At 46.3% G+C, this 12,703-nt stretch overlaps 1 protein-coding gene across 9 annotated transcripts in view; it reads right to left on the bottom strand.

The window, feature by feature from the left end:
- Positions 1-5,235: 5,235 nt before the first annotated feature.
- Positions 5,236-12,703, bottom strand: part of LOC134223688 (centrosomin) — a 119,982-nt gene continuing 112,514 nt past the window's right edge. For all 9 annotated transcript variants that reach the window (XM_062702868.1, XM_062702869.1, XM_062702870.1 and 6 more), the window contains 2 exons: positions 6,002-8,078; positions 5,236-5,935 (listed from right to left, as the gene is read on the bottom strand). In XM_062702868.1, the coding sequence (XP_062558852.1) occupies positions 5,622-5,935; positions 6,002-8,078 (2,391 nt within the window). In that variant the 3' untranslated portion in view covers positions 5,236-5,621. The remainder of the gene's footprint in view (positions 5,936-6,001; positions 8,079-12,703) is intronic.

Below are 12,703 nucleotides of genomic sequence, written 5' to 3'. Positions count from 1 at the left end.
CTTTTTTCGGTGACGATGAAATCAAAAAGGCGTTTTTCACGTTACGCGTTTCGCACAATTCGCTAATGCGACCATTTGCCTTCCTCGGTCAAACTAAACTACCCAAGCAACCAGAAGTTCGGATAAGAAGGGCTATTTTGGCTTAATCAGCTCTCATTTTAAGTAATTTTTCGTATGGTGGGAGCGTTAAAGTGAACTTTAAAGTTTCGTTAAGGATGCTTGGAACTTGATGTGAACCATAGTGAACCAATTAGTTCGGTTAAGAGTAAATTTAAGTAAAATCTGAACTTCTGGTTGCTTGGGTAATTTAATTTCCCACCACCCTTTACTCTATCACAGATTTCTCAACGAACATCTGCGCCTGTTTGGTTCTCCACATTATTGGTATCGTTTGTTGTTCGTTTGTGTTCGCCTTCACGTAGCCTAGCCAATAGCACATTGTACGTGCTGTTGATATTCCCACATTCACGTTGCAGGTTTACCGATTGCCGGGCACTTCGAACCCCCCATGGGGTGCTTGCTGTTCACAGCTTTGATGGAACAAATCAAACAATTGGGAGGGTTCGTGCAGCATTGTGCCTTATGTCCCTCCAATCCGCAGCTTCGACAGAGCTTGCTTCTGTCAGGGCCTTTGCAGTCCCATTGCTTGTACCCCGGTTCCAGGCACTTGAAGCAACTTCGGGTGCCCTCACCTTGACCGTCTCGCCTAGGACTTCCTCCGCCAACTTCTTGTAGGCGGCGCCCGTTTGCGAGACGCCCCGCTTCAGCTCGAGGATCATCTCGCCCATCCGGGTGCGTCTTATTCGACGTACGTCGGCGCCGAGTTCACCAAGCTTGACGTCACTCCTCATCGCCTTCAAGACGTCCGAGTACTTAGCCTCGTCCGTCTTGATGACTAGGGCATCGCCCCTGGAGCGATTGGCGCCTACCCAAGACTTCTTGCTACCCTCATTCGCCTGGGCCTTCTTTTCGGCCCTTGACGTCTTCGGTTTCCTCCCTCTATTTCCCTGGTCTGGGGCGGCTGAGAGGTCTCAGCCTGCCGTAACCCCTTACCACCGTCTTTCCTGGGTGGACGGACCTTCCCAGGTCCTTCCTCCCCCGGTTTGGGAGGTACCTGGCCGGGGTTCAGCTTCCCAGCCCCACTATCCTTGTTCGGGGTAGTAACCCTCCGCGTTTTGGAGCGGCCCCCAGGGAGCTCATCCCCTGGAGAGTGGAGACTGTCTCCCCCGTTTTTGTGTCTGCTCCGTTGGAGCAGTCACCCCCGACGTGCCCGCGAATACTTGAGCCTCAGTCTGGGTAGACTTTGGCACCACCGTCTTCGCTGGCACGCCCTCGGTCGATTCGAACTTGCCCGAGTAGAGCTCGACTCCATGGATTTCACGGGTTTACACTTGGCCGTCCCGACCGCCCTCTCCAGCTTGGCGTCCAACATCGACTTTCGAAGTTTCAGCAAGCTCCTCTTGAGGTCCTTACTGATATTATGCTTCGATGACGCAAAGTCGATGATGGCGTCCAGCTGTTCCGTCGCCCCCTCGAAGGCCGAAAGCCCATCGCGTTTGCGGTTCATCGCCTTACAAGCCATGGGCCGTCTATAACCTCTACCGGCGTAGCCTGGGAGATGGTTAAGTGACCCACGCTGGCGCTGCGCACCGAGCTGCCGACTATTGCTTCTGGCTTCCTAGGCAGAGACCTGAACAACCCACCTCTTGCGAAGGGGTTGTCGCCTACACTACTAACACGAGTTGCTCGGGAAAAGAGGTCCACCACGCCAGAGCCCAGCATGACGCGGTAAGGGACAATTACTGTGGAGGGTGCCCAGGGTGTGTGTGCGCGCAAACTAATTTCACTAATTTTTTAGGCACTTATCCTTAACCGATTAACATATTGCATTCGACGCGGAATCCTGTCACATTGTTTGGATTGAAAATTGGCCGAATCGGACTATGGGATTCGGAGTTTCATTTGACGCAGAATCTTGTCCCATTGTTTCATATTGGCCATATCGGACTATGGGCCCAAAAGTTATGGCCAAAATACTATTTCACACGAGAAAGAGTCTATCATTGCTAGGTGGATTAATCTCGAGTTGTCTGCTCCGGACTACCGGGCCCGTTTATATTATGACGCATTCGCCCTCGTATAATGTCGCCCATGCTGCATTCTTCTCTAACTAACTGCCCACATTTGCAGTCATATCAGTCGTTTCCTTGATCCAGGGGGCATCATGCCAAGTGCAGCGGTTGCGGTGCTACCAACGGCGGATCGAATATCTCTCCAGCCATCTTCAAGAGAAACTGCGCCTAGCTGCTCTTCCATTGGGAGTGCCATTTTCAGCTGCTGCGCGTAGTTGGCGTAGGATGGCGGCATGGTGGCGTACTTGACATTTTCCAACAAAAACACAAAAAAAAAACGATTTCGAATAATTTTCCTAAAAAGTCTTTTTTTTTTCAAACGAGGCGAACCGGTCCAGGGCCGAAGACCTCATTAATAAAAATATTAATAAAAAAAAATTTCAATTTTTTTTTTGCGGTGTAGCATCACAAAAAAAAACGGTTTTGAAATAAAAACCACCCCCCCCCCCTCCCTTGGGAAATTTTTTCGTCTTTCAAAACAGTCAAACTTTGACCGCTTTGGTCAAACACTGCCATTGGGTTGGCTGCCACCCAATCACGTGAAGGCGCATCTATGAAGCCGGTTCCCAGCTCGTTGGTGGTACCACAGCTTTGGTAGAAGGTAGCTGCTCGATACCCGCTTTTCCACACTTTCTATCGTGTTCAGCAGATTTCCTGCAGCGCTACGACGTCGAAGTCTGCAAATGAAAACAAAACTCGCGCTGTATACTACTCTGATTCTTCCGGTGACTTTATACGGCCATGAAACATGGACGTTAAAGGAGGCTGATCGGAGAGCTTTCGGAGTGTTTGAGCGTAAGGTGCTGCGGACAATACTCGGCGGTAAACAGGAGAACGGTATCTGGCGACGTCGCATGAATCACGAGTTGTACCAGGTGTATAAAGGGCTGGATATTAATCAGCTTCTTCAACACGGCAGACTACGGTGGGCTGGTTACGTTGTTCGTATGCCGCAAGAACGTCAAGCGAAGATAATATTTAGTAGAGAACCCGGAAGAGGCCGCAGGCTTCGTGGAAGGCCGCGTACACGATGGCTTTTCGTAGTTGAAAAGGACCTGAGGGCGCTCAATGTTCAGGGCGACTGGAAGCGATTGGACCAGGATCGAGTCCAGTGGAGAAGGATACTCCATTCGGCGTAGGTTCATCGAAGAGCTGTAGCTCATCAAGTAAGTACGACGTCGAAGTTGCGGGGATGTAATATTCATATCGTACATTATCCTGTCGCGACCTGCGAAACCTATTGTCTTGCAGTTCCATGTGTCAAGCTTGCAATCGTGATATTTTATTCGTCGCCTAGGTCGTTGCCGATTGTATCGAGTCGTATTATCTCTTATGTCGTACGTAATGATAAGTTTAAGAAGCGATTTATTGGGAATGCGTAAACCTTCTGTCTCACCGTGTAAGGTCTGTTTAGTGTCCTACCTAACACTAGAACTTGGGCTTGTGCCTTTTGAGCGGCACACTGTCGCTTTGGTGGAGCCTGCTTGCGAATACATGCAGCTTTTTATAGAAGTTCAATAGAGCCCACTGTCAAATCCCACCACATCCTAGGCAGGCACCACAAGTTGCAGTTGGCCTGGGGAGGGATCGTCATGCCCTTGAGCATAGCTCCTGCTGTCGCGGTCTATCATATGGAGCTCCATACAATGGAGTTGCTTTATAATTAGGTATTTCCAATAGGACGAGACCAGTGGTATTCTAGCTAAAATTCCGCTTGAGGCCGTTTCAAATCATTTCAACAACACTAATACACCTGCTGGTATAAATTGCAATATTGACACTATCAGCCGAGAGGTGGCGATGCTGCGTATTTATGTCAATGTGATTTTGCATATACAGCAGTGACAACTGTTGTTGAATAGCGTAAGTTATGAATGTTACTTTTGTACACTCTAGGTGGAGAGCAGTCATAAAGAAATTTGTAGTAAACCGCTCGAGTTTAGTATGGAACTGTAATCAGATCTCATTTATTGTTTAAAGTTACAAAATGCAATAAGGGTATAAAAAATCAGAAAAATATTTGTAGCTTTTCTACCTAGGTCACATATCGCTGTGATGCGTAGTTAGTGAGAACGGGCCATTTGTCCATACAATAAAATTCATTTTACTACAAATGTTGTGGCGCCATCTCTTTCAACCAGCACCTTTGGCCTTGTCCTATTGAAACGTGCCTTTTGAGTAACCATGAGCATGATGACCGTGCATTTCGTAGTTGTCATCGGTCATCGGGATGGGAAGGAATTGATGATGCAGTCACTCGCCCACTGCAAGCCGAGAACACCTCTGCACTCGCCACGAGCTCCTGCGGAATTTTATTGGAATCTTGGGGTTAAGGTTTTATGGCAGAGGTTCGTCTTGGTTAACGGGTTGCCAATGTGATAGTTATGAAAGGGTGGTGTAGTATTCTAAATTGGATGCCGAAACGAACTTTTTCGCTCATTTCGAATTCTAACAGTAACCTGCTAGAACTAATCAAGTTGTAAGTATAGAGGGATAGAAGATGGAAACGGTATGAAAAGCCCATTTCCAGTTCTAGCGATTGCTAGAACATGAGAAATATATGAAAAGATACAAAGTAGGAGAAATGGAACGGGCCTGGGATTGAACCCACGACCTCCTGCGTATGAGGCAGAAGCGGTTGCCATATAACCACCAAGCCCGTTTGAAACGTGACTTTTGAGTAAACATGCATAAAAACCATCATTAATTGACAATTTAAGTCATTTTAGGCTGGGATACCAAAAACGTCCTCAATTTAATTTTGTAACAAAATGCGAATGCCTTATAATTATTTGTGGGGGTGTATCTAGTTGTATTTGTAAAGCTATGCACGTCATCAAACCACAGCGAAAAAAAATGGTCTTAAAGTGTCTACCCTGAGGAATACCTGGACCTGATGTCGCATGGAAGTTGGTTAGACAAGAATAAAAATGTCCATTTTACCTGTAAGGTGTCCAAACAAGTTTGTTGCCGCTGACGTCTCAAGTCACTTTGCTGCGAGGTTAGGCAAACAGCAATAGATCAAGATTCGTCCTTAGCGTATCCTGAATGTTGAAAAGAATTGTGATACACCACTAACAAAAATAAGTAATTGTCCAATAAGTTTCTTTTCTAAAAAACATTTTAATCAAAACAGCATGAGCCATTTGAATCTCCGTCATTGGAATACAAATAAATAAGTGTGTATGCGTGCGTGTCGAGTGCGTTTGCAATATTCACAAAAACGAAATTCATTTTCAGTCAATTATTCACTACCAAAGAAATAAAAAGATAGTCTACAAAAATAAAATAAACCTTACATACAGAATAATCTTTTAGCTCATCCATCAGGACTTATGTTAAATCAAATTTCTCTACAAAACACTCGGAAAATGTACATACTTCTAAATCTCCATCTACTTAGCGGTCTGTACAGATTATAGCAATGGACGAGCTACATATTTTACAATCTTCTGCTTTGCAACCACCCTCCTCGTCACACCCACACCTTCAGCTTCTGCGACCGGTTTCGGTTTGAGGAAGCGTACTACCGGAGGCAGATTTCTCCAGCTCGTTGGTCATGTTGGTTCGGACCGTTTTGAGGACGACGTTGGTCTTCTGAATTTGCTGCTTGATATCCCGTTCCAGTTGCTCCTTACGCTTGTTGGACGACTTAATACTGTCGTAGGCCAGCTCCAGGTGCCGGCGGGTTTGCTTATACCGACGCTTTAGTTCGCCAAAATCGGCCTCGATTTTGGCACAGTCGTGTACCACCGGTTTGCTGTCAGCACCGGCTTGACTGGACGAATTGAGCTCTTGTTTGGCTAAATTGAAATAAATGGAAGATTAGTATGATTTTATCAAAACATGGAATTTAGTAATTCACTCACCTTCTTCTTTTGGATCCATCAGCAGGTTGCTCATGGACTTGGTCAGTTCGAGCGTCTTGAGAAGCGGCCTATTTGGACTAACTGCATCTTCGCCAATGGTTGCAGCGGACGTCCTTGGGTGGGTTTCCGGATTTGATAATCGTCCAGCATCGCTTTCTATACCGAGATCCGGCGATGAATTCTCCTGTCGTAAAGTAGATTCCACCTTCGCCCTTCGATTCGCCACCGTTAGCAATTCTTCTGAGGCATACCCGGAAGCGGTCGAACATTCTGCTCCAGATGAGCTGTTCAGTCGCTGCGGAGGTGAGCGCTGGACTTGTTGCAACCTAGCCTGAGCTTCCACTAATTTGATATTCAAATCGTTCTTCTCGGCCTTGATGACTTCCAGGTCATGTTGAATGTGTTGAAGTTTATCTTCCAGCAAACGCTTTTCGTTCATTGCCTTAGTACGCTCCAATGCAGTTTTGGACGTTTGCAGAGTTGCTTCATCTAACGCTTTACGCATTTTTTGAACAGAACTTTCCGCTTCTGTTACCTGTTCCTTTAATTTACTTTCAACCTCAGACATGTTCACCAAATTAAGATGGGCGTCTTCTAACCTGAAGTGCAGTTCTTCCAATTCTTTCAATTTTTCCAGATATATATTCTTGGAAATGTAACTCTCCGTCAAACTAGTTTCGAACGCGGCTTGTTTAGCCTTCAACTGGTTGTTGAACGATTCGGTTAGGTCCTGACGCAGTTCTTCTAACCGTTGCCGTTCCAGGGCCAGAAGAGAATCAATTTGACTCTTATGCTTCTGCTGGCAATCTTGATATTCCAATTTCAGGCTGTCATGCTTCATGACTGCAACGCGTAAGTCGACGAACGCCTCTTCCCGTTCTTTTTTGAACTTTTCCACGGCTTCCTCCTTTTGCTGAATTTCACGGTTCAGCTCTTCTAGTCGTTTTTCACTACTTTTAACGAGACTTGTTTGTTCGATGTTCTCTTTTTGCAGTCGCTGATTCACATGCCGAGTATTCTCCAACTCAACTTGAGTTCGTGAAGCTTTCATTCTCTCTTCTTGTAATTTATTATCGAGATCCACCATTCGAGTCTGAATTTCTAGCATTTTGCTATCCTTTTCCTGGATGGCTTCCTGGAGTTGTTTCAATTCAGCTCCTTGTTTTCTCAAATGATTAGCGTTGCTTTCATTTTCAGAAGTAGAGCTGAACTCTTGCAAGACCCCCGCATGACCACGTGGTACATTCTTTCCGCGTGTGCCAGGATGATTTAAAGATGATCGCTCTTCTAGTCCAATTCTTGCCAGTGAAACGTCCCGATCTGGCTCGGACCATGCCTCTGAATCTGATACAGGTTCATTCATCAAAGGAATAAGTTTCCTCCTGGCTTCCGAGTGAACTTTCTTGCTGCTTCCACGACACTCCAATTGACCTCTTAGTTCACGGTTTTCAGCCTTCAACGAGGCAATCACCTTTTCAGCGCTTCCCATAGTCTGCTCGGTGATTCTGTTCTCCTTATCGGCGTCATCGTGTCCAAGCATGAGGCTCTGATCAGAAGCGTTCAAAAATCCGGTTAAACTACTTAAGTTCGCAAAGCTATTCTCCGGTAGCGAGAACCTGGTCACTGAAATGGACATGTTCAAACTCCTCGAAAGATCCAGACTACGATCTACCGCTTTGCGGATGGCCTTGCGCCGGGCTATTGACAGTGTACCGCTGAAGTCTTCATTCCTGAGCAGCGAGTCCAGGAAACCGGCAAGCTCCTCCAATCGACCTGTTGAAATGGCACACAAATCGACGCATTCCTTACGCCATCGTTGGGCTTTCTCGGCTTCTTCCCGCGCTTGGATAACTTCGTCGTTGAGCTGTTTGATTATGATGTTCTCGTTGCGATCGTTGGAACTGCTGGTGAGTTTCTGGATGAGACTGTCGTTTTTGGTTTGGAGAGCCTTCAACCTTAGGCACAGATGGTCGTATTCATCCTGCGATACGATTTGTTGGTTTTGGTCGAATATGGGCTGCTCAATTTTTGCCACCGGTGAAGTGTGGTTTGCTGTACTGCCGGGGTCGGAGACAATCTGAAAACGGGATGGTAAAGGTTAGCATTCGGGATTTGCAGGAAATAATTTATGAGAGGTAGAAAAAGTGATTATCACTTGAAAATTGTGCTTCTAGCGAGATGAGAGTGATGTTAGTAACAATATATTCACTTTTGAGCTTCCCAGTACCTACCGAATTTATTATCACATATGGGCCACAGTGATCAATATTTACAATAATATGAATAGTGCGTTTTGTGAAATACTAGATAAAAACTGAACATGGAGCAACCAAAACATGGATAAAAATGTTGTTGTAGATGCCAATAGACATATTGGATGAGATTTTAAACAATGGATCGCCGGTGTACGAGCAACCTTGGTAAAAATCTAGTAATCAACTCTGCTATGAAGTATGATCGTATATTGGCAAAGGAAGAGGAAGGAGGAGGGCTCATAGCTTCGGTATTCATCTCATAAAAAAACTAAGCAATGAAAATTCGATTTGTTTCATATTTTTGGTATGTTTTTCAGCAGGGAGTTCTCATTTTAGGAAAAATAAGCAACGAATTTGATGCTGCATTTCTTTGTTTTGCGCTAAGATTGAGTTTCGATGCCTTTTGGAACCTCCACAAACTACAGGAATGCGCCATCACCGGCAACATGCTGGCCTTCGTAAAAGAATTTCTCATTGGACGGACTTTCAGGTGCTAATAGGCGGCACCGCATCTTATGAGTTCCCCGAAAGGCTGGCGTTTCCCAAGGGTCGGTCCTGACAGTGACGATATTTATTATTGCATATTCGGAGTATTACTTGCGAATGTACATCAACTCGTCTATGCCGACGACATACTCTTAGTCGTGGTCGGCAGTACCCCTGGACGGGACCAGAATTAGAAGCCAGGCGGCGGTAAGCACCATTCATCGTTGGGCTTTATCCGTCGGTTTCAGCATGAACGCCAGAAAATGTGTCCGTGAGCACCTCTGCTACAGCAATCATCAGCTAATGGGACCTGCTATAAAGCTTGACACTGAAGTCGTAGCCAACCGTAAAATTGTTCGGGTCCTCTGGGTCGACATGGACCAAAAATTGACATATTCACCACACTTACAGGCAATGTATCAGGGTGTCGACTCAAATTTGAGAATAAAATTCCCTGACTTTCCCTGACTTTCCAGACCATTCCTCAAAAAATTTCAGTTTTGAAAAATTGTTTTTTTTAATTCCCAGAAACGTATGAAATTTTTTGCAAATGTGAATCATTGAAGTCCATATGAGCTCCTGAGTTACTTGAAGCCTAATCACTTCTAGAAACAAAACATTAAGGATTTGTAGAATATCGTAGGTAATTCTGGTCGTTCACAAAGATTCAAGTAAATGCGATAACTCCTGAAAGATTTTCATATTTCTAGACCAACATTTAAAAGGGGCGTAGCAGCCAAAAATTCCTCCCTAGGCCATCTGCGAGTTGTGGCGCCTGCCTAGGATGTGGTGGGGTTTGACAGTGGGCCCTGTTAAACCTCTATAAAAAGCTGCATGAATCCGCAAGTAGGCTCCGCCAAAGCGACCGTGTGCCGCTCAAAGCGCACAAGCCCAAGTCCTGGTGTTAGGTGGGACGCTAAACAGCCCTGATACGACGGCCCTCCGACGAGACAGGAGGTTTGCGCAGGCCCAATAAGCCGCCTTTAAAACAACTATTACGAACGACATAGAAGATAATACGACTCGATACAATCGGCAACGACCTAGGCGACGAATAAAGGATCACGATTGGAAGCTTGGAACATGGAACTGCAAGTCGCTAGGGCTTCGCAGGTTGCGACAGGATAATCTACGATGAATTACATCCCCGCAACTTCGATGTCGTAGCGCTGCAGGAAATCTGCTGGACAGGAGAGAGAGTGTGAAAAAGCGGGCATCGAGCGGCTACCTTCTACCAAAGCTGTGGCTCCACCAACGAGCTGGGAACCGGCTTCATAGTGCTGGGAAAGATGCGCCAACGCGTGATTGGGTGGCAGCCAATCAACGCAAGGATGTGCAAGCTGAGGATAAAAGGCCGTTTCTTCAACTATAGCATCATCAACGTGCACTGCCCACACGAAGGGAGATCCGACGACTTGAAAGAAGAGTTCTATGCACAGCTGGAGCAGACATACTATGGATGCCCACTGCGGGACGTCAAAATCGTCATCGGTGACATGAACGCTCAGGTATGTATAGACCGGTCATCGGATCGGATAGTCTGCATACCGTATCGAACGACAACGGCCAACGATGCATAAACTTTGCAGCCTCCCGCGGAATGGTAGTCCGAAGCACTTTCTTCCCGCGCAAGAATATCTACAAGGTCACATGGAAATCACCTAATCAAGTAACGGAAAACCAAATCGACCACGTTCTAATCGACGGTAAATTCTTCTCCGACATCACGAACGTACGCACTTACCGCAGTGCGAATATTGAACCCGACCACTACCTCGTTGCAGTATGTCTGCGCTCAAAACTCTCGACGGTGATCAACACGCGTCGGAGTCGTCCGCCGCGGCTTAACATTGGGCGGCTACAAGACGGTAGACTAGCCCAAGACTACGCGCAGCAGCTGGAAGTGGCACTCCCAATGGAAGAGCAGCTAGGCGCAGCATCTCTTGAAGATGGCTGGAGAGATATTCGATCCGCCATTGGAAGCACCGCAACCGCTGCACTAGGCACGGTGGCTCCGGATCAGAGAAACGACTGGTATGACGGCGAATGTGAGCAGTTAGTTGAGGAGAAGAATGCAGCATGGGCGAGATTGCTGCAACACCGCACGAGGGCGAACGAGGCACGATACAAACGGGCGCGGAACAGACAAAACTCGATTTTCCGGAGGAAAAAGCGCCAGCAGGAAGATCGAGACCGTGAAGTAACGGAGGAACTGTACCGCGCTAATAACGCACGAAAGTTCTATGAGAAGTTGAACCGTTCACGTAAGGGCCACGTGCCACAGCCCGATATGTGTAAGGACATAAACGGGAACCTTCTTACGAACGAGCGTGAGGTGATCCAAAAGTGGCGGCAGCACTACGAAGAGCACCTGAATGGCGATATGGCAGACAACGGTGGCGGTATGGTAATGAACCTAGGAGCACGCGCGCAGGACATGCGACTTCCGGCTCCGAATCTCCAGGAAATCCAGGAGGAGATCGGCCGGCTGAAAAACACGACGAAGACGAAGTACATGATAGGAAGAGGCTCAAGAGAGGTCAATGTAAGCCACCCACCACGAGTTTGTATTGGTGGTGACGAAATCGAGGTGGTTGAAAAATTCGAATACTTGGGCTGACTGGTGAACTTCGATAATGATACCAGCAGAGAAATTCGGAGAAACATCATGGCAGCAAATCGTACGTAATTTGGACTCCGCAAGACGCTCCGATCGAATAGAGTTCGCCGCCGTACCAAACTGACAATCTACAAAACGCTTATAAGACCGGTAGTTCTCTACGGACACGAGACCTGTACGATGCTAGTGGAGGACCAACGGGCACTGGGAGTTTTCGAAAGGAAAGTGTTGCATACCATCTATGGTGGGGGGCAGATGGCGGACGGTACGTGGAGGAGGCGAATGAACCACGAGCTGCATCAGCTGTTGGGAGAACCATCCATCGTTCACACTGCGAAAATCGGAAGACTGCGGTGGGCCGGGCACGTAGCCAGAATGTCGGACAGTAATCCGGTGAAAACAGTTCTCGACAACGATCCGACGGGAACAAGAAGGCGAGGTGCACAGCGGGCAAGGTGGATCGATCAGGTGGAGGACGACTTGCGGACCCTCCGCAGACTGCGTGGTTGGCGAAGTGCAGCCATGGACCGAGCTGAATGGAGAAGTCTTTTATGTGCAGCACAGGCCACTCCGGCCTTAGTCTGATGATAAATAAATAAAGCCCATCAATGGAAGTTGCCGAAATGTTTTTAAAACATTACCTACAGAATCTTGTTTAGAGATGATGCCGATGCTGTGGAGTGCCGTCACAGGTCCACAGAGATACTATGCATAGTTTTCTTTTAACAAGCTTCCTAGTTGATTGTATGTTGAACGGTTCTGAACTATGGCCTAATTCAGTCATTTGATTCAGTTTCGACAGCTTTCACGAGATGGTTTTCAAACATTTGGGCGTTACATTTTCATCAGAAAGTAATGTGATATTAGGTTTTTAGTTAGAGTTGGTTTCTAGTCAGCAATTTAAATTCATCAGGATAGATCGCATTATCTGAAATTTTCCTATATCATAAGTACATCAACATAATTTTATAAGAAATGACTCTCGCGATTGATGATTAAGTATTTGAACAAATTTTCAGAACTTTTTTTGCATGATGGGAACATGACTCAAACGCTATTAATAAGGAAAATGCAAACAATTCAAAACGACTCCGACAAAAAACCACTTAAACTAAATATTTTAAAATATTGAAGGGGACTTTAAAAAATTTGATCAGGTATCAACAGTGACCATTTGAGCAACGTGGGATCGAACCTCTGTTTTTGCTTAGAGATTAATAGATACAAACTCGATTACCATGGGGAACATCAAAAGGCCTCGTAGTAGACTTTCAATATGTGCTTTCAATCTAGAGACTGCCAACAGCCACAAAAAAAAGCTTTATAGCTTGGGTGTCGAAT

This window comes from Armigeres subalbatus, chromosome 3, assembly GCF_024139115.2.
Source record: "Armigeres subalbatus isolate Guangzhou_Male chromosome 3, GZ_Asu_2, whole genome shotgun sequence".
NCBI classification, from domain to species: Eukaryota; Metazoa; Arthropoda; class Insecta; order Diptera; family Culicidae; genus Armigeres; species Armigeres subalbatus.
This window is presented reverse-complemented; position numbering and strand designations above follow the sequence as displayed.